Consider the following 23156-nt stretch of genomic DNA (forward strand, 5'->3'; position numbering starts at 1 on the left):
TATCACTGAACCCACTTAATAATGTTTTTAGTTGTTTCTACCATATAAATCACCATATTCCAGTTTTATTATTTTTAAATAATCGTTAAGGTAACGTAAATAACATGCTGTAATTCATAGAGAACCCGCTTGCCAGATGGCAGAATTCAGAAATATGATCTACAGACATGGGGTTTCAAAAATGATTGGATCTACAAAAAAATCCCTAGAGAGGGGAGGGTTTCGTCTTCCAGCTCTAGATCTATATGGACTTGGAATGTGATAATTGACAGAAATTCCACAACAATAGATAAAAAAAATTGAACACTGCCACGCTTTAATCATTCTGAAAAACAGGCACTGTGTGCACTTTATATACATAAAAACGGTGACTTAGTATTTACACCTTAATCAAACATACACAATTCACATTTTTTTCCATAAAACAAATCAAAACTTCCACCGCTTCAACAGAAAGCTTAATCACATATACACTAATATATATGATGAATAAAATGCCGCAAGTATTTCAATACTTGTTCGGCCAGCATAAACGTTAAGCCAGGACCATTCTCAAAATATACATTCTAAACATTTCACACCCAAAACAGCAAAATATAAATTCATTACATTTCTAAACCCCAAATGAACGTGCCAACACACAAATGTAAATGATCAACTAAATCGTAAACAGCGAATTCACTGAATGAACAATCAATTTCAGCTATCAGCAAAGTATCAGCTTGAAAACAAACTCAAATCGCAACCAAACTATTCTCTAAACAAGTCAGCAACATACCCTGAGATATACTCCATCAGTTTACAAGATACAGATGTTTTATTTCAACAACTGAGCCACATTAATTGACTCTAAAATGTTATAAAACCGCATTTCGCGCGGTTTGACATTTATTATCGTATAATAATTACGGAACCACTACATACATTAGTTTTTATATAGGTTACCACAATGATATACAGATTGTTTTACGCAAATGGTTGATCAAAATATCCTAATTCAGACTGCTATATTTTTTAACCTAATCATTAATCGAATTGCTAAAATGTGAGTGGTTATAATTATAGATATATTCCAAGGTTTACTTTCGTTAGGATCTATGAAATAAACTACAAAGGGATCTACTTACAGAATCTGTGGATTCTTTTAATATTCTATAAATGACATAATTTGTTCTGTTTGCCTGTTATGTCCCGTAAAGTCAATGAATGATTGGATTATAAAAAATATAGGGGGGTCCGTTTAATGTTTTTTAAACATCTCTCTCTCTCCCTCTCTTTTGAACTGACCCATAGTTATATAAGTTTATCATGCTTTATTTATATAGCACCCTTTTCATGTTAAACACGTTTAAAGATTTACAAGAGCTCCATATTGAAAAGTCGATGTAACGTCACTTAGCATTAAGAAGCTTCGGTCTATTTATTAACGCATTTTCTGGACAACTTTGTCGTCAATAATACTCCGGAACTGAGGTAAACGTAACAGGTCAGATACACTCAAAGAAATGCCTCTGTATTGCAGATTATATGGATCTGACATGTCTGCCCGTGTAGGACGGTGTTTTCCCAATTTGTCAATCTGTCAAAAATTAACAGACATAACACAAACCCAGATGTGGAGTTAGAAAAGTTTTTGTGTATATCAAATCATTATAACATTATAACTGAAGTTACGTAGTGACTGAACAATATTATTCAACTTTAATAATTTTGAAATATTGTTATTCAAATATGCAAATTAAATGTGTATACAGTTTAGTCATATTTATTGATTTTACATTTAAGTCTCAATAAAATGAGTGATAGGGCTTCCGCGGCCAAGTGATTAGGGTCGCTGTCTTCGAATCACTTTCCTCAGCACCACGTTGTGGCGCAGAATGCTTTCAACTTTGAAAGCAATCCAGCTGACTTACGGAAAGTCGATGTTTCTACAAGGTACTTTTTCGTGCCTGAATAATATTCGAAGTGGCACCTAGGGTCTTCTTATACACAAAACGCGGATTATTCGCCAAGTTATCTATAGTGTCTCGATGTGACTTAACATGAACAAACCATCTTTATAGAACGAACAAAGATATTTTGAAAGTATGAAGGATACTTACATCGTTTGTATCATTTCGTCTTCTATCTTGTGTAGCTGTGACATAGTCTCTTCCTTTCAACTCATTTATGTGGGCACAATTAGGAGAAAACATTGCATGTTCTTTGTATGGATCATCTCCTGCAATCCACTCCTTCAATCCGACATCACATGAAAAACATCTACATAAATCTGCTTTTCCTAAATAAAAAAGTAAAATAATTTGCTACATTTCAAACACTCAGATTGTGATAAACAAGGCATTATTAATCGGCAATTGAGAAGATTATATTTTCCTAATGATTTTGGACTCATTAAAATATATCAGCATATTATATCACTCGATAACTATATATTTTAGGAAGTATATATATCAACATTACTTTACTGCTAGAACAAGAAAACAGTGATACGGTCAAAAAACAGCTTTGTTGTTTATTTATTTAATGCCTAGTTCACATTGACCCGGGGGCCGTGTGATGAATTAGTATACGATTTTCCTTGCGGTTTCGTGGACATCGTAGGTTGCTACGGGCTACGGCGTTTGTGTTCACATTATATACGAGTATCGTGCCATTATTTGTACAGTGAGTGAGTGAGTGAGTGAATTGGGTTTTACGGCGAATCGACCAGGCTCTTGGGGGAAGGCCGGAAGAAATCTCTACGGACGCTGCGCGGAGATTATATGGAAACCGTGCAATTTCAGTGCAGTTGCCGTGCATTCTCCGCAAGCTTCCTACGAAAATCGTACGACGCCCGTTCGGCTTCCGTGCTGGAGATGGCCATTATATATAACCATCTGAAAAATGTTTTGCCAGTATCAAGGCCGCCGCACGATAATGGTGCGGCCGCTTTAGGGTTGCCGCGAGGTCCCATGAGTCTACAATCTCCGTACGATTTCTTTTGGGCACCATGTCCACGAAAAATCGAGCGTTGGCTGCACGATCAGCGCGCATCCTCCTTACGATGCCCTTTCGGGGACTGTGCAATGCCACCCGTGACATTTCTACGGGCTACGGGCTTACGATTTTTTAAAATTTGTATATCTTTTCACTAAACAAAATTGTAGAGGCTGCGAAACCCATGAATATGTATGAAAATCGCACTGCCGTCTCCTGTTTCCGCACGGAGGCCACACGGAAAGGAGGATACGGGCAGTTACGGGCTCCGCAGACACATCGCTGGACACACGAGTACATGTTACAAACATTGATTGACATTTTCAAACCACTGATATTGTCTTTTACTACTTAGTGAGTGGGACAATTTAACTCCATTGTTTTTACCTTGACATGTTTACGCTGGCACGCACTGACTTTTGTCAGTGGCTGAGTTGGGAAAAGCAAAAATGGATTTTTTTAAATTTCGACGACGAAGCGGTATTGCAAATGGCTAATGAAATAGAATTTAGTCAATTAAAATAATTGGACGATATAGTTCTGTCACATGCCTATGCCAGAGACGGCGGATTTTAACATAGATGATATAAATCTATACTGTTCTGGAAATTTTAAGTTGGAATCTAACTTTGACGGTAATGTCGCTACAGAAACATTGGCAACTGATAATGAGTGAATGTAAGGAGCTGAATTTTCCGTCCGGTGATCGCGGTCTAAGCCCTAGTCCAAATAATAGGACGTTTCGGGACAGCGTGATAACTTTTGACTGTCGCTGTCCCGTCATGTTCAAACTTATTCTGCATATTTCTGTTAGGAAATCCCCAAAGAAATCCGTTAGAAACGTTTTCTGGTACAAGTACAAGGTATTTGTAATGATTACGTCTCTGATAATGAATTTATGTTGACATTATAGCATTAAATTGCCTCGCTGAGATTTCTGTGTTCTGTTTCTGCAATTAAGTTTCATCGGCAGTCCCCTGTGTATTGCAACCGGTGTCAGGGTAGATATCTCCCCGCACTAGTTACGTCATATTTCCGAAGATTAAAGTCTCTTATTTATGAAGTTTCTACATGAATGGTAGTGTTTAATTTATATAGAGCAAGAAAGTCTGACCAGTATTTTATGACTTTTTTGGATTTTTTAAGTCTTCGTTTTCCTAACAGTAAAATGCAGATATTGTTAAAGCATAGAGGGATGACAACTATGAAATATCAGATCATAAAATAAGTCATTATGATAAGCCAAATGAGTAAGGTTAGTCTAAACCCGTAAGCGATGTGGAAATTTACGAACTTCTTAATAACTCAAAGAATAAAAACACCTTTAAAATACGAACTGGGCTTTCAACGTGTTTACAGCGTGGCGATAATCGAGGGAAGAAAACATTCCACTCTTACTAGATATGGACGTCGATGAAAAACTTTCTGTTTGGTTGTCACGATTTACTTGTGAGGCAAAGAAGCAAAATGGTGAGTCATATCCGTCAAAAACAATGCACCTCATAATTTGTGGATTACTGCGATATTTTCGAGACAATAATATTTTCCATGCAAAGTTTTCGGGCTTCGAGGATTTGACGAGCAACGATCTTTAGAAAGTGGGCAATTCACTGTCGACAGAGACGATCGTGGTGAATGAATCCAGTTTGTCGGGAAAAAATCCAAAACTAACCAAGGTGGTCTCAGTTCCAAGAAGCTGGATAATAAGAACATACGTCATTATTGCGCTGGAGGTAAGGACGATTTAAAAGTTATCATTTTGAGATTACAGTATAGCCGCCACCTTCTTATACCAAATACATTAAGTAACAATTTCAGCGTTTTGTAGAAGAAACATGTTCGTCCGTCGTAGTATTCGAACCTTCCAAGCGAGCATACTGTTGCTTTTTTTATTACATTTATGAATATGTGTGACCCCGATAACAATTTTTGCTATAATATAATATTTTTTTGGAAATATTGGGGGTATAGCCAATGATTTTCTTAAAAATTCAATTTGAAATAAAAACAAAATCGTCAATCTTGCCGGGATTACGGGCGGGGGCATGTGCCTGTTTCTAAGGGCCTGTAACCATGGGTATACTGTTAATTCTTGTAGGATCAAGATGCTTGGGCATATCTCTATATGTGTGTGTATATGTGCGTGTGTGTGTGTTTTTCAACAATTTTTAAGTCATATAAACGACGGGGCTAAAAAGGGTGGTCTATCAGGACATTACACAAATCACAATGGAAAGAAAATAACTGCGACTGTATTGTACGACAAAAATGTGGATGAACAGAAGATCATGCATCGCACGGGGCATCGTTCTACCAGGTTGTTGAAAGGACATCTAATGCTCTTATTCCTCCAGAGGCAAAACATCAAAAAATAGAAACTGCAGTTTCACAGAATGATAAGCAGTCGCTTGAGTCTGGAACACTGTCTAAAACTGTTCTCTCCGAAATTACAAATTCGTTGCCACAGCGGAACTGCTTTAACAAATGCGCCTTTAACTTTTCTTTTCTTTAAGTTGAAATTGTTTGGCAGTGAAACTAAAAGATTTCTGCTAAAAGTACAGGTCTTTATTAAATTAAACAGATTTGACAAAACATTTCATTTATAACTTTTCCTACTATGTGTATTTCTTTTTATGCATATGTATTGTTTTCTATAAACTGACATTTATAAACTGATCAGTAATTAATTTCTTAAAGAAACCGTATTGTTTTGCAATAAAAATCTTGAATGTCTTCAGTTGCTACTACTCTATGACCCCGTACTCTATCTCAGATAGGGAACAGTTATAATTTATAAAGTCCCGCCTCCTAATAGAATAAAGTTTTAAGCTCAAACTCCTTGCAAATTGTACGGTAACTGAAATAGATTATCTGTCTTTGCTACAAAAAGTCCAAGAGCCATTAAAAACATTCTTATCCATCAAAAGTTCTTCATTGTCAAGAAATGAACCAGAAAACAACAGGGATTCTCCATCAATGACCTAATATGAATGTACGTTATAGGAACGGTGCGCGAATAAAGAAATGATTTTCATTTTCTACGAGCCGCCTTGACGAAACGTTACTATCTGACTTACACACATTAATTTTGTGGGATAATAACGTCATACTTTGGTCATTCTGTAATGTATTGAATCACTACTGGTCAGCTTGGACTAGCCACAGAGTAATAAGCTCCGCCCCACTTCACCTTGTATTGTGTTGCAGTTGTAGTATCAAAAAAGAATAGATTTAAAAACGGAACCAAGGAGTCTTATTTCTTATCCCAAAGACAAATAAATTCAAATTTCACATAATTGATAATGAGTGCATACCGTTTTATTAGGTCAGCTAAGTGCCGTTGATCTTGGATTAGTAAAGTTCTGTGTAAATAATGTAATCACAAATTAGAGCAGTGTAGAAAATGTTCTATCGGAATATAGTGATAGATTTCAAGGGCTAGGAAACCTCAAATACTTTCAGCTACTGCTAAACATCAATAAAGATGTCAAGCCAATTGCACCGGCGAATACCCTTCAAAATGCGACAACATGTTAAGGAGAAAGTCAAACAACTTCTACATGCCGACGGCAGCGAGAGAGTCGAAAGTGCCTCACCATGGATATCACCCCTGGTTGTTATTCCCAAAAGCAATGGAGACATACGAATTTACGTCGACATGAGGCAAGCGGATTCAGCGATCGAAAGGGAACGCTTTCCTATGCCAAACATAGATGAAACTCTGGGAGAATTAAGTGAAGCTCAATACTTTACTCAGCTGGACTTGAACATGGGTTACCATCAAACAGAACTCGACCCATAGTCATGAGAAATAACAACGTTCGTCACAACTGACGGAATATACCGCTATCGTCTATTAATGTTTGGAATTTCTTGTGCGTCAGACGTCTACCAGCGTGTAATATACATGTAGCACACACTTCAGGATATCCCGAACTGCAAAACCATTTCGGATGACATACTGGTATATGGTACAACCAAAGAAGAACATGATGCAGCACTACGAAAAGTGTTACATCGCCTTCGTGACAAAAACCTAACACTAAACAAAGACAAATGTGAATTGTGCAAGACAAGTATTACGTTCATGGGTCACTCACTCACAGCTAAAGGACTTATGCCACAAGACGACAAAATAAAGGCAGTACTGAACACTGCACCTCCCCAACATGTGAAAGAAGTTAAATCTTTCTTAGGGTTGCTGAACTATTGCTCAAAATTCCTTCCCAACTTTGCAACAGTATCAGAACCGATCAGGAAACTGAAAAGAAAAAACGTAACTTTTGAGTGGGGAAAAAAACAACAATCAGCATTTCAACACCTTACCAGTGCATGTGTCATGGCATTCTACAACCCAGAAGCTGAAACAACCATAACAGTAGATGAATCACCATATTGTCTCGGGGCAATATTGTCTCAGAACCAAAGTGATGTACACTTGAAACCAGTTGTATATGCAAGCAGGACATTAAATCAAGTTGAAAGACGCTAAAGTCAAATTGAACGTGAATGCTTAGCAGTTACACTGGGAATAGAAAAGTTTCGAACATACGTTTATGGATTAACATTTCAAGTGGTTACAGATCATAAGCCGCTTATTAACATTTTCAAGCCAAACCTCCAGCAAGATTAGAAAGAATGCTACTAAGACTACAGTGTTACAAATTCACAAAGGAATTTCAGTCAGCAGCAGTAACTCAAGCAGACATCCTCTCAAGGTCAATGTCTAGTCAAGAGAAATATGAAATTTCAAGCATCACAGAGAAATACATGGATTACTAGTATGTATGTGAAAATGCAGTGCACGCAGCCATGACCCTAGATCAAATTGATAAGGATTCATCTCAGGACAAATTCATTCAAGAACTCATCACGTGCATTACAGGCGAAAGGACTCTTCCCAAAAACAGAAAATGAAACATTACGCAGACAGACGAGCAAACACTCGTATTGTAACATACAGACTTGGACAGAAAGTTCTTATTCTGAATAAAAATTGTGGAAAATAAGACTCAAGATGGAATAATGAAATATATTCTGTTATATGACGAAAGGGAAACCAAGTTAAACTGAAGTCGAGACAAAATGACATTTTAAGAAGACACGTTACCCAGATCTGACCATTTTATCAAACATAAACTGTCAGAGAGGTTTACTATAAAAACAAACTGACCATTAACTCGACAGTCTGTGTTGAGAAATGCCAGTGTTTAGAAAGTGATTAGTTTAAATTAAATGGATATAAACCAAGTCAATCAGACTCCGGCAGAGAAACATTAAGACTCATTAACTTTGAACATTTTCTGAGAATGTTTACATTAATCTTAATTTTACAGTCTTAGTTGTTGCCACCTGTAAATATTAATTGCCATTGGTAATTTGAATGACATGCTATCACTTATCCCAATGATTTTAAAGTTTTCTTTTCAGGAATCTAAAGGGATCCTGGAAAACCTGGGATGGGCTCATGGGATGGGCTCGTGGGATGGGATGGAATGGGCTCAAGGACATGGGCTGAACTTATCTGCCCCAAAATTTTCTCAGATTCTCGAAGGTTTCTTAAGGTGAACAGTTCCCTATAAGATAAATGGTACTCCTGGGAATTTATGCCATACTGCCAATAAGATCTGGTCGAGAGTAACCAAATGGGTTGAAGGCAAATAACAGTAACTACATTCTCTTATTATTGTTATCATTATTATTGTTAATTCTCTTGATCCAGTCAGTAGTACACTTGATAAAACAGTAATAATTTTAAAGTAATATTATAAAAAAATAAAAACACGTAGAACAGTAATAACTTTAAAGTAATATTATGAAAACTAAAAAAATATATACTTCTTGCATATCTATTTATAAGTGATACCTTTATGAAATAAAAGTAAATTATATAGCTGAAAAAAAGAAGTATTTGAACATCAAAACAAAATATTTCGGTGTAATGAAGAATTATGAAGATAAAGGTTAGAATTACATGTATATATGTCACATAGAGAAAAATGATGAATTTAGCAGTTGACCTCTAACAAGTCAGAGAACGAACCTACAACATTAATTTGTTAGATGAGAATTAATTTTGAGAGAAGATATGGAATGGAAAATAGTCAGTTCTGAAAAAAAGTTACTGAAAATAAAAAGAAAATAATAATTGACAAATTTCAATATAAAAAAGATGACAGAAATGAATTTAATATATTAGACATAATATAACATATGAAAAAGTGAATTCTCAAACATATGGCAATTTTCAATTTATTGATTATAGATAAAATAAATAAATTTTGATTTTTACAATAACACAAAGTGGACAATAAATGATTTTTCCAGATAATTACTTTTTAGTTCTACTTATCATTGAAAAGATGTTTACATTAACACCAAGTGGACTATAAATGATTATATTTTGTTAAAAACAATTGCCCTTTTTTGCTTTACTTTATGATAAAAAATGATGTTTACATTAACACCAAGTGGACAATAAATGATTATATTTTGTTCAAAATAATTGCTTCTTTTTTGCTTTACTAATGATAAAAAATACAGTCCATAACTTTTTCATTACTTATTTTGGAACCGTAGAAGTACATTCTAACAAGTTAGAGGAATAAGTGTTGGTAATGTTTTTCTTTGTTTCCCTTCTTGGCAGCGAATACAGTGTGAGTCTCACTCTGGGAATTGTAATTACAGGTTGTGTCCCTGTTATCCTTAGCTGACCTCTTAATTGCCCGGTTGAAATTTTAATTCATGTTCCTCACTATAATTTCTTTGACCTTGGGCCCACGATCCCATGACCTTCAGCCCATCCCATGAGCCCATCCCACGAGCCCATCCCAGGTTTTCCAGGCTGCCTCAGGAATCGTACTAGAGTTCATGAACAGTTTAAATTTATTGCATATTATCCTTCTGAGAAAAAGGCGGATGTATTGTATTGACTCACTATTGGTCAGCTTGGACTAGCCACTAACTGATAAGCTCCGCCTCACTTCACCTTGTATTATGTTACAGCTGTAGTATCAAAGGAGAATAGATTTATAAACGGAACCAAGGAGTCTTATTTCTTAACCCATGCCGTCCTACCACATCGAATATATTACATCTCTGTTTCGGTTCAACGCCCTTTTTCAACAATATTTCAGACAGTTAAACTAACCAGTGTTCCTGGATTCTGTACCCGTACAAACCTGTTCTACGCAAGTAACTGCCAACGAGCCCACATGAATCAGAGTAGGAGGACGAATGATGTCAGACACAATGCATTTTATCAATTCGTCACGAAGAACATGCCCCTCGCCCGGAGACTGAACTCACGACCTCACGATCCGTAGATATGCGCTTTCTCTATCGAGCTTAACGGGCGGGCTCATTCATCTTTCTCTGTTTAATAGGAAACAAAACGGGTGCTAACACTATCTGACTACGAAACAAAGGGTCTTGAGTCCGAGGCCCCGCTCCTCCAAGATCACTTATTTTGGAATAAGAGCCCCGCGTATTGGTGCTTCAGAACTAATACGCTAATAAAACAGGCATGCTGTAGCAATTTGATTGTCTCCTCAATTTTATAGTACCTCTAACTAAAAATTATTAACTAAATGATCACACACGCACCCGCCTTCACACCCCCCCCCCCCACCCCCCACACCCTTCACACACACACACGTATGGAACAATGACCATAAACTACATGGATACGTACCCGTGAAATAAAATCCAGCTGAAGCCATTTGTACAGCTGAAATTTTATCTCTTAGTGGAAATGTTTTGAAAGACGCTAGTCGTGCACCTACGTCTTGATATTTCCGAGATCGTGTTCTTGACGGTTGTTGCTATAATTAGAAAAGGAAAGAAATTAGAGAATTGGTATCCTCGCCGAATGGAAACGGGCCTACTATTGAAAGAAACATTATCTGCCAACAAAATTACTTACAATACTGTGTATTTGCAACACGGATATCAGCTTGACCCGAATGTCTCATTCCTTATTCAAGTTATTTAGTTCAAATAGCAAACATATATTCAAAACAAGTTCCTCATTTCTAACAGAAGCTATAGAGTAAAACACATTTTATATTTGAAGTACATGTGTAATAATGACCTTAATCCAGTCAAACCAAAATGCAACTGAATCTTTGTCTCTATGCAAGATACCGAAGTACCAAGTTTAGTCTAAAGTTGTATGTGTTATTCCTAACTGAAGGTAGTGTCAGGAAAATATTTTCCTGCTTTAAGTAACCTCAAAAGCATACTAGTAGGTTGTAAAAATGTATTGTAAAACATGCTGATTAAACCAAAATAATGCTAATTAATCATCTTTCAGGAAACAGGAAAAACATTTTTTGAACTTCCGAAATGAAAGTTACCCCTCCTGTTTATCAAATCAAACTTAAGTTAAGCAAAGATTGAAAAATAGTATCAATATTTAACCTTTCAAAGAATAGGTAGAGGTGTTGGACACATCCATTGGTATGCGTCCGCGTCGGCTTCGCGATTTGGTTAAGTTTTTGTATGTTAGCTGATATTTCAGTTACCACTTGTGGGAATGGATTGAAACTACACACACTTATTCAATGTGATAAGTTGACTTACATAGCATTGATGACATAACTCTATTTTGCTTTTTGCTTTTTTTCAAAATGATCATTTTTCTCCACAGAAATGTTTGGTTAAGGTTTTATATGTAAGCTGATATCTCAGTACCCACTAATGGGGATGTGTTTAAACTTCATACAATTTTTCACTTTCATGATCCGACATGCAGTGCACCAGATCCATAACTATTATTTGCATTTTTACAGAAATATGCCCCTTTTGTGACTGATGGGAATGGATTGAAACTTCACTCACACTTGTCCATTGTCATGAGCTGCAATGCATTGTACAGGTTCCATAACCCTGTTTTTCAATTTTACAAAATTATGCCCCTTTACTTTTATTTTCTTTCAATTGACAAGGTTGTTGAATAATCGAGCGTTGCGGTCCTCCGACAGCTCCTTTTTCAATATTGTCATTTAATACAAGAGATCACAGAGTGATCTTGGCGCCCACAATTGAGCCATTTTTTAACGTTCCAAATTTCAAGACTAGTCAAGGTCAAAATCAAGGTCAAAGTTCATTTCGGTACACAAAACTATGCATGATGTCCAAATTTGAAGGCTGTAGCTTGAGAAATGTGAAAGTAGGTCCCTTTGTCAAAATTAAGGTCAAATTTCATTTCGGAACACAAAACTATGCATGTGGTCCAAATTTGAAGTCTGTTTCATCAAACATATAAAGGAAGGTCACTAGGTCAATGTCAGGGTCAAAGTTTATTTTGGTCCACAAACCTATGCATGTGGTTCAAATTCGAAGGCTGTAGCTGCAGAAATCTGACAGTAGGTCACTGGGTCAATCTCAAGGTCAAAGTTCATTTCGGTACATAAAACTATGAACGTGGTCCAAATTTGAAGGATGTAGCTTGAGAAATGTGAAAGTAGGTCACTAGGTCAAAATAAAGGTCAAATTTCATTTCGGAACACAAAAACTATGCATATGGTCCGAATTTGAAGCCTGTACTTTCAAAAATGTGAAAGTAGGTCACCAGGTCAATGTCAAGATAAGATCAAAGTTTATTTCAATAAACACACCTATGCAAGTGGTTCAAATTTGAAGGCTGTCGCTACAAAAATTTGAAAGTAGGTCACTAGGTCAAGATCAAGGTCAAAGTTTATTTCGGTACATAAAACTATGCACGTGGTCCAAATTTGAAGGCTGTAGCTATAGAAATGTGAAAGTAGGTCACTAGGTAAAGATCAAGGTCAACTTATGTCAAGGTTCATCTAGCCACTCAAAACTATACATGTGGTCCAAAGTTGAATGCTGTAGGTTATAGACAAAAAGATTTTTAAAGTTTTTCCCTATATAAGTCTATGTTAACCATGTGACCCCCGGGGCAGGGCCATATTTGACCCAAGGGAAATAATTTGAAAGATCTTGGTGGAGGACCACTAGATGATGCTACATACCAAATATCAAAGCCCTAGGCCCTGTGGTTTTGGACAAGAAGATTTTCAAAGTTTTTCCCTATATAAATCTATGTAAATTATAAAAATAAACAAAGGGCCATAACTCACGCAAAAATTGTTAAACCAGTCTGATTTTCAGGGGGACACAACTAGGGTACTAATACATCATTATGACAAAGTTTGGTCAAAATCACCCTAGTAGTTTCTGAGGAGATGCGATAATGAAATTGTTAACGGACGGAAGGACGGCGGACCACGGACGCAGAGTGATTTAAATAGTCCACCATCTAATGATGGTGAGCTAATAACGTTTACGTCTAAATGAAATAGTAGGACTTCCGTGGTCGCTGACTTTGAATCACTTGCCTTTTTACCACTATCGGCTCGGAACCTTATTGGGGTGTACAATTCTTTCACGTAAGGAAGCAACGCAACTGACTTACGAAAGGTCGGAGGGGCATCTGGGGTCTTCTTATACTATCAAAAGCTGAATAGTCGCCATATGACCTAATACTGTATCGTAGTGAATTAAAACAAACAAACAAACCATCTTAATACAACTAACAAATATAGTTTGAAAGGAGTATACTTACGTTTGTATCATTTCGTCTATCTCGTGTAGCTCTTCCTTTCAACTCTTTGATGTAGGCACAATTAGGAAAATGTGTTGCATGTTCTTTATATGGATCATCTCCTGCACACCAGTCCTTCAATCCGCCACCGCATGTAAAACATCTACATAAATCCGCATTTCCTTATGGTAAAAACAAGCATAAATTGCTATTAACAAAAATAGCTTGTGATAAACAAGGCATTATTAATCAGCAATTGAGTAAATTTGGAGATTTTCATTATATTTTCGTATTGTGATAAATTATTTTGAAATCATTACAACGTATCAGTATATCAAATCACTCAGTTATTTATTCGAAAAAGAAATCTGTTAAGATTTCAACATTACTGTACTCCATGTGTTGAACCATAACGAAGATAGGCTTCGAAAGTACAAAAATGGAAGTTTGTAATTCATTAAGGGCAATAATATCAATTTGATTCTCAGACCCTTGGCAGGGCAATAGCTATAACAAGAGATCACAGAGTGATCTTGGCGCCCACCAATGTGCCATTTTTGAGTGTTCCAAATTTCAAGGCTTATTGACTAGCTCAAGGTCAAAATTCATTTCCGTACACAAAACTATGCTTGTGCATCAAGTTTGAAGGCTGTAGTTTGAGAAATTTGAAAGTAGGTCACTAGGTCAATCTTAAGGTAAAAGTTTATTTCGGTACACAAAACTATGCAAGTGGTCCAAATCTGAAGGCTGTAGCTTGAGAAATGTGAAAGTAGGTCACTAGGTCAAAATCAAGGTCAAATTACACTTCAGAACACAAATCTATGCATGTGGTCCAAATTTAAAGCAAGTACCTTCAAAAATGTGAAAGTAGGTCACTAGGTCAATGTCAAGGTCAAAGCTTGTTTGGGTACACAATCCTATGCATGTGGTCCAAATTTGAAGCCTGTAGCTACAGAAATGTGAAAGTAGGTCACTAGGTCAATCTTAAGGTCAGAGTTCATTTCGGTACACAACATTATGCAAGTGGTCCAAATTTGAAAGCTGTAGCTCGAGAAATGTGAAAGTTGGTCACTAGGTCAAAATGAAGGTCAAATTTTATTTCGGAACACAGAACTATGCATGTGGTCCAAATTTGAAGCCTGTACCTTCAAAAATGTGAAAGTAGATCATTAGGTCAATGTAAAGGTCAAAGTTTGTTTCGGTACACAAAACTATGCATGTGGTCCAAATTTGAAGGCTGTAGCTTGAGAAATGGGAAAGTAGGTCACTAGGTCGAAATCAAGGTCAAATTTCATTTTGGAACACGAAACTATGCATGTGGTCCAAATTTGACGCCTGTACCTTCAAAAATGTGAAAGTAGGTCACTAGGTCAATGTCAAGGTCAAAGTTTATTTCAGTGCACAAAACTATGCATGTGGTCCAAATTTGAGGCTGTAGCTACAGAAATGTGAAAGTAGGTCACTAGGCCAAAATCAAGGTCAACTCATGTCAAGGTTCATCTTGCCACTCAAAACCATACATGTGGTCTAAATTTGAATGTTGTAGCTTATTGACAAGAAGATTTTAAAAGCTTTCCCCTATATAAGTCTATATGAACCATGTGACCCCCAGGGCGGGGCCATATTTGACCTTAGGGGGATAATTTGAACAAACTTGGTAGAGAACCACTAGATGATGCTACATTACAAATGCCAAAGCCCTAGGCTTTGTGGTTTGGACAAGAAGATTTTCAAAGTTTTTCCCTATATAAGTCTATGTAAACCATGTGACCCCCGGGGCGGGGCCATATTTGACCCTAGGGGGATAATTTGAACAATCTTAGTAGAAGACCACTAGATGATGTCACATATAAAATATCAAAGCCCTAGGACCTGTGGTTTTGAACAAGAGGTTTTTCAAAGTGTTTCCCTATATAAGTCCATATAAACCATGTGACCCCTGGGACGGGGCCATATTAGACCCCAGGGAAATAATTTGAATCATCTTGGTAGAGGACCACTAGATGATGCTTCATACCAAATATCAAAGCCCTAGGCCCTGTGGTTTTGGACAAGAAGATTTTCAAAGGTTTTCCCTATATAAATCTATGTCAATTATAGAAATAAACAAAGGGCTATAACTCACTCAAAAATTGTTGAACCAGTCTGATTTTCAGAAGGACACAACTAGGGTATCAATACATCATTCTGACAAAGTTTAGTCAAAATCCCCCTGGTAGTTTCTGAGGAGATGCGATAACGAGAAATTGTTAACGGAAGGACGGACGGACGGAAGGACGACGGACCACGGACGCAGAGTGATTTGAATAGCCCACCATCTGATGATGGTGGGCTAAAAATACAAACATACACAACAAATAACAACTCAGAATGATCAACTATTACCAAGATATGGCTGCGGAAGTACGAAAAACTGCAGTTTTCAATTAATTAAATGGTACTGCTTCTGGTTATGTTATTCTGGCATTCAAAAGATTTTCAGGGTAGCATTGTAGGGTGCATATAAACAAAATATCTAAATATCAACTTAATGTGACTAACCGTTACCTAGATATGACAGATAAACGACGGACGGACAAACGGACGGACGACATACGGACAACGCTGAAACTATATCCCTTCTTTTTCACGTTTGATAGCAGGCATTCAACAATTTAACAACCAGATAAAACAGAAATTACTTGTAAATGTTTTGTAGATCGTACTTTAGAATGCTCAATGTAAAGATTATACTTAGTTCTTACTAAGTTTGAATTTCATCTGTCAGACAGTAGTTAGTAATTGATGGTAAAGTATTGTTTCATATTTTCATACCTGTATAAAAGAAACCTGCTTCGGCGAAGTGATCATTCAATAAACTTTTTTTCGACCATTCCAGAAATGAAAGCTTTCTTTTTTCCAAAGTTGCAAAGTCAGGGTACCTAATCCTGTCTCTGTTTGCTCCAGTATTGTCAATGCGTTCATGTATTGGGACATCACAACTTTCAAAACTACAATCTGGTGAAATTCGTTGATGTGTCTCTGCAACAGTTTCATTTTCTGGCCAGATGTTATTTGTTACGTTACAGCTGAAACATTTGACATTGGTCCCTTGTTTTGTATAATAAAATCCATTTGCTGCCAGCTTTGAAGGTGTGGATGGTCCATCAAACGGGTAAGTCTTATATGTTTCATATCTTAACCACTCGTACCGCATTAATGACAGGTCAATTATGGGAGAGGAGATTTCTCTAATTATATCAGTCAGACCGTATACATTCAGATTAACTGGAACTGATGAAAACATGAACTGAAATGGATCAGCTTGTTTTCTTGAGGAGTGATTAAGTTCGGACTTCTGTTTTATTTTATGTTGTCTCACATTCTGATATAGAATGGAAAGAATGTGCGTCATAATACCCAATGCGATCCATTTTAGATGAGACACAAACGACAGCTTTACACTGAATTGAAAACGTACTACATTGTAACAGCTTCCCAGAATGCGATTTATGTTAGTTCCAGACGGATTATAAGATGTATGTAAATCATTTTTCACGTAATTATTCCTTTGTGACGAACAAATCAGAATAATCCATGGTAGACAATAAAACAACAAAACGACAATCGCCATCAACCACTTTCCCATTGTTGACACTATTTCTTCTCCTTGTAGTGGTAAGTCTTAGTTATCTGAAATATAAACAAAATCGTTCTTAATGAAATCAATTGTTTTGACAATGTGATAGAATAAAGTGTAGTCATAAAGATTTCGTTTTATTGGAACTACTGGCAAGGGACCCCATTCGTTCTTTTTCCAGGCTTTCGTTTATGTTAAAAAATAAATGAAAAAAATATAAACACGTTATATGTGTATGACCTCATGTATCATTATAATGGAAGGTTTTATTTCCATAAACTCTGAATACCAATCACGATTGGGCATCCAATAATGTATGTAAATTGCCCGCAATAGCGTTGGCAAAATGCCCTCTCATGTCTATGAGCTGAAATAAAGTAAGAAAATATAGTGAATGGTATATCCTATAAAAGAGATAAAGGTGTCACCCTTAAAAAATTATCTGCCAACAAAAGACATTCATATTTTCAAAATGGATGTCAGGTCCAAATGTCTCATTCCTTACTCAAGTTATTTAGCTACAACGTTTGAGATATTTATATAAACAAAAGTTAATGAGTAAAAACATTTCATATCTTACGTACATGTGTTATTAGTCGCCGGTAGAAACCGGCGACTATATCTGATACGCTTTAGGATTCTGCAGCTGGTAGGAGAAGTTATTAAAATGTGACAATGAAAAAATGATATTGTAAATAAAAGAAAAATAAGACAGTTAATGAAAGGCTTACATAAAGGAATTAGGAGCTGACAATTGCATAAGATTTTTATTACTTCAAACGATTGCTTTTTAGGAAAATAGGAAAAATGTATTAAGAACTTATCCCTATACTCCGTATCAATAGCCCTATCACGTGATCTGAAACATGTAAACATTCTCACTACACTGCAGACGGGTTTACAACCATGTCAGATAATAGCCACAGTTCATCTTTTTCTTATCACTTGCTAATAGATAAACAATTAGACCCTCAACCTACACAGAATCCTAACATAATCCCAGTCTTTACAACATTCTACACATAATTTCAGAGATGGCCTCTATTAGTTCTTTGAATTGGAATAAAAATTAAATGGACTACTAAAATATTGCTTATTACATATTAAAAGAAAGAAGAAATAAAACAGGGTCTTTGAAAAAGGATAGAATTTTTTATTGAAAGTTATGTACACGATGCGTTTAATTGTTTGTAAAACAGACAATCAATTCCTTCGAAAAGCAAAATGTTATCGAAGTCAGAGGAAAATACATTGTCTAAAAGAACCAAACGTTCTTGACGGACAATGCAGCCGTATTGCTAGGTAAATAAAAAAAATGTGTTCTTTCATTTAAACAATTGAAACTTAAATAAATTTTTCTGTGTTATTTATTCAAGATAATACTAGTTAATCTTTGCAATGTGTACATGTGGTATGTATATATAAAGACACTGGCTGGGAAACTCTTTGTTTACCTGTTTCGGATCACGTGATAAATTTAGTCGATATGGAATATGTGTATATCATTAAATTTCGTGATCTTTTAACCTTACTGTAAATTCAGTTTTCCGGCGATTTGATGCTCTGCATCAAAATTTTACTTGTAATGACCTGGACCCAAGAAAACTAAAATGGTACAAAGCCTTGGTATCTATGTAGGATACCCAGGTACCAAATTTAGTGTAAAGTTTAATGTCTCATTCTTAACAGACGTGACTAACTTGTTTTCTATTTTTGTAACACTGTGCTTAACCAAACCAACCCAAAATGCATCCTTGAACGTTAAAAGTGTGGTCGCAATTTCTCATTCCTATCCAAATTGTTGATTGAAAACCTTTTCTATAAATTAAAAAAAAAGTTGTAAACTCCATCAAGGTATTTGGCTGCATTATTGCCCCTTTTATCTTCCAAATGTTGGTTAAATTTTTCGTACCAGTTCATATTATATGTAAATTGTTTTACATATGGCTTTGAAACTTATCACTTGTTTATTATAACAGTCTCTATCTGTAGGCAAGAGTACATAACTCTTTCTACTATTTTGGCTGAATTATGACCCTTTTTGACTTCGAAATTGGTACTGTTATCGTACAAGTTCATGTTTGGTCAAAACTATTTAACATGTGGCTTTGAAACTTTGAACACTCGCTTATCATCATGACTCCAATCTGAAGACAATAGTGCATAACTCAATCAACTCATTTAGCTGAATTATGGCTCTTTTTTTTACTTGGAAGTTGTCTCAGTTTTCGTACAAGTTAACGTTTTGTCAAGACTATTTCACATGTGGCTTTGAACACTTGTTAATCGACAAGATCTCTGTCGTTATGCATAATTACATAACTCTATCAATTATTTTGGCTGAACTATGGCTCTTTTTGGACTTGGAAATCAGTTAAATTTTTCATACCAGTCCATTTTTTGCCAAACCTTTTTTTCACATGGCTTTGAAACTTTTATCACTTGTTTATCAACATAGTCTACATATGTAGGAAAGACCTTTAGCTCAGTATTTTGATACAGAAATAAGTTAAGTTTCGCATGCCATTCCATATTTTGTTAACTGTTTCATATATGCCTTTGAAATTTTCTACACTTGCGATCATGGTCACACATTGCCATTTTGTGCAATACTTATTCAGTTCCACAAGCACAGGTACATTGTTTGTCTTATCTCTTTCTTTCTATTTTCTGAAAATATTTCGTAATAATTTGACCCAATACTTTCATCATTTCGTCAAGTCGAACGCGCTGTCAACAGACAGTACAAACAGACAGATCTTGTACTGAAACTGGCGGACCGCATCCTCCTATGGCAGTTAATATTTCTACCTCTTTCGATTGAAACCCTTAAAAAGGACGGACGGAAAATTGAATAGAAACATTATTTTGTACTATATACAAAGAGAAGAAATTATAATAGTGTATATGCATACTTAATTTATTAAACGAGTTTAATCAAACAATAAAATGCGAGATCTTTCGTGCATTTTATCTTTTTTTCAGCGATAAATTCAGTGCAGATAGACATAAATGTAATGATTTTTATAATATGCTAGCATTTTCTGTTGAAACACCGACATCTCTTCTTTCTGCACCTATCTAATGATTATTTCAATTAAACCAAAATCTTCTATACTTGAAAGGAAATCATCGTCAAAATGCTATTACATTTGTGCAATGCTAAGATTATGTAATGGTTTTATTTAACTCCATGACATCAACCATGTAATAAATGGTCATATTTAAATACTCCAAACCATGTGCTAGATATGGATCAGGACGTAAGGACGAACGGACGGATGAACGTTTTTACACCCAAAAGATGACAGAAAGTACCCAATAAACAGCACAAAATAAACTGAATTTACCATTACCTATTGTCCTCATTAACCAATAAATTTAATTTCGTTCGCTCGGAAAGACGGACGGACGAACGGACAGAGTATATATCTTCTGGGAACAAAATCTTAACTTTATGTATTTTAGTACAATTACTTTATAGGAACTTTTAAAATCATAATACGAAATTTAAAGTAATTTTTCAGCGTGTCAAATTTTACCATCCACATCTCCACATGCAATTTTTAAACAAACATAAATGTTCTCATGGTGTCAGTCTCAAAACAATAGTAAATTAGATTAAGCGTTTATGTAGGGGATACTTGCAAATAATATTATTGGTAATTCCAGTCTCAAGACAATAGTAATTTAGATAAAGCGTTTATGTAGGGGATACTTGCAAATATTATTATTGGTAATTCCAGTCTTAAGACAATAGTGATTTAGATAAAGCGTTTATGTAGGGGACACTTGAAAATGCTATTATTTATAGTTCCGGTCTCGTCTCAAACCAATAGTAATTTAGATTAAGCGTTTATGCAGGGCATACGTGCAAATATTAGTCTTAACTAGAGACTTTGTAAATCGCAGCACTTCTTCTCTTGTAGATCTTATAATAAAGACATGAATATTTGCATTGTTTTGCACCCGGCAAACAATGGCATATCAGGCCAATATCGGCAAAGCGATATCTATTTATGATAAAACCTCAACATCAAAACAATTTCGGATCAGTATTATGTCTAACTTGCAAAACGAGCCAAGCGTACACGTCTAGATAACCGACCTCTAACATACATGTCCATATCAGCCAATCGGATTAATTTTCTTATCTAGACCAAAATTCATCAGGGAAGTTCACCCAATGTTTTTCTGTAACGTTGATGAAAATATAAGCTACATGTAGTTTCTCTGCGAAAGAAATATTGAGACAATGTGGCAGGTGCACGATGGAAGATAAATTACCAATTGTTCAATATGCAGGGTACCTATTTACCGAACTGCGTGTTGTAAGAGAGAAATGCGCGATTGAAATGAGTTAGTATATTTTCCCGTTCTAGGCGTAGGTCTGGTCTGGCGCCAATGATTTCTACTAAAGAGCAATAACTACAGTTTGGTCTATGCATCAATTATCTTTATAGACTACACGTTTGGACAGAAAGTAAGGAAATGCATGTACATGTGTATATCCGCTCGGTCAATGCATCATTTACAAGTTTTTTAAAAAAACCAACAACAGTGTATCGTGAACTTAACTGACATAATTACATACTAAACACAATAAACACTTTAACATGCAGTTATTTTATTTGGATCATAACTAATAGCTTTAAGAAATTCGTGATAAGTGCAGTCGGTAGAGCAGAAGTAATGTCGGAAAAAGAAATTTTTTATACAAGGCAGAGCTCTTTTCTTCCTTTTTACAAATTATTTTCATTTACTTATTTGCACTTTTCAGCATTTGCCGTATTGCTTACCTCACATAAAACATCTAAATTCTGAGTTTCAAAGATCATTCTATCTGATCTATATCAATATACTTTTGACACAGACTTTTGGGGTCAGGACCCCCACCCACCTCATTGCCCTCCGCCCCTGTCAAAGGTTAGCGAATATTTTGTAGTATTTTAACACGTATTGCACATAGGTGACGATCTTAAACGCATTTTTAACAATTTCAGCGCAGTTTTCACCATCATTGGGCAGATTTTTTAAGGACAATCAATTTTGATCCTAAGCATGCATCCAGTTTTTAAACAAAATGGTGAAAGATGAAAGAAAATTCAACATTGGCATGCACCGAATAAGACAATTCTTACACAATTAAGAATCTAACAGACTCCGTAAATATGCGAGAAGACGATTCAAAAGAAATCATGTTATATGGTCTGTGGATAGATGATCTTAAGTTTTAAAATTGAAACAAAGGTTACGAGGACATTTAAGTTGTGACAGATGATTCTCAACCTATGTGTGACCTTTGAAAAGAAAAACGGGACAAGATATTGAATATTTACAATGTCAGGGCGATGACCGACTAAACTCATTGTCGCGAAGGTCGTGATTATGAACTGTTTCAGTTTTTTTTTTATAATTATCCTGAAAGGTTCAGTATTTTTGCACTATTCTATGTATATATATGAAGATATGATGTGTGGCGTAATATGTTTTCCACTGTTCCATGATCATTCACTTACACTTTAAGAACCGTTCTTTGTTGTTTTTCCCGCTCTTTTGATGGTGCTTCTTTTCTTATAGATAGTCAGAAAAATGTTAAGGTTTCAGAGTTCATGTTTAGGCCTAAATTTTACATCATTGTTAAAAATTGTTGTGGATTTAATTCTATATTGCATATTTATTCCTGTTTTGTATTCTTTGTATTCAGTAATTTAGATTATATTGGACTTTGAAAATTAAACATAAAAATGTGGAATCTTTCATTTTCATGGTAACTCTCAAACAAATGTCGATGAACTACAGTCCTACAAAAAATAAAGTATAACCCTGCCACACATATTATTAATTAAGATGTATGCCTTATTCTTTAGTATATTCTAAACTGTCCTCACTTAAGTAGAAACATGCCTTTTAAATACATTACTGGGGGCCTCCGCGGTCGAGTGGTTAAGGCCGCTGACTTCTAATCAATTGTCACTCATCGATGTG

The 23156-nt window shown here is 35.7% G+C and overlaps 1 protein-coding gene across 1 annotated transcript in view; it reads right to left on the reverse strand.

Annotated features, from left to right (window-relative positions):
- The window catches only part of LOC128552392 (baculoviral IAP repeat-containing protein 2-like), a 44869-nt gene that overhangs the window by 13802 nt on the left and 7911 nt on the right, over window positions 1-23156 (reverse strand). Inside the window, exons 2-5 of the mRNA XM_053533408.1 lie at window positions 16364-17221; window positions 13571-13731; window positions 10673-10802; window positions 2103-2281 (exon numbers count right to left, since the gene is read on the reverse strand). Coding sequence (XP_053389383.1) covers window positions 2103-2281; window positions 10673-10802; window positions 13571-13731; window positions 16364-17177 — 1284 coding nt within the window. The 5' untranslated portion in view covers window positions 17178-17221. The remainder of the gene's footprint in view (window positions 1-2102; window positions 2282-10672; window positions 10803-13570; window positions 13732-16363; window positions 17222-23156) is intronic.

The sequence above is a fragment of the Mercenaria mercenaria genome, unplaced genomic scaffold (assembly GCF_021730395.1).
Source record: "Mercenaria mercenaria strain notata unplaced genomic scaffold, MADL_Memer_1 contig_2769, whole genome shotgun sequence".
NCBI classification, from domain to species: Eukaryota; Metazoa; Mollusca; class Bivalvia; order Venerida; family Veneridae; genus Mercenaria; species Mercenaria mercenaria.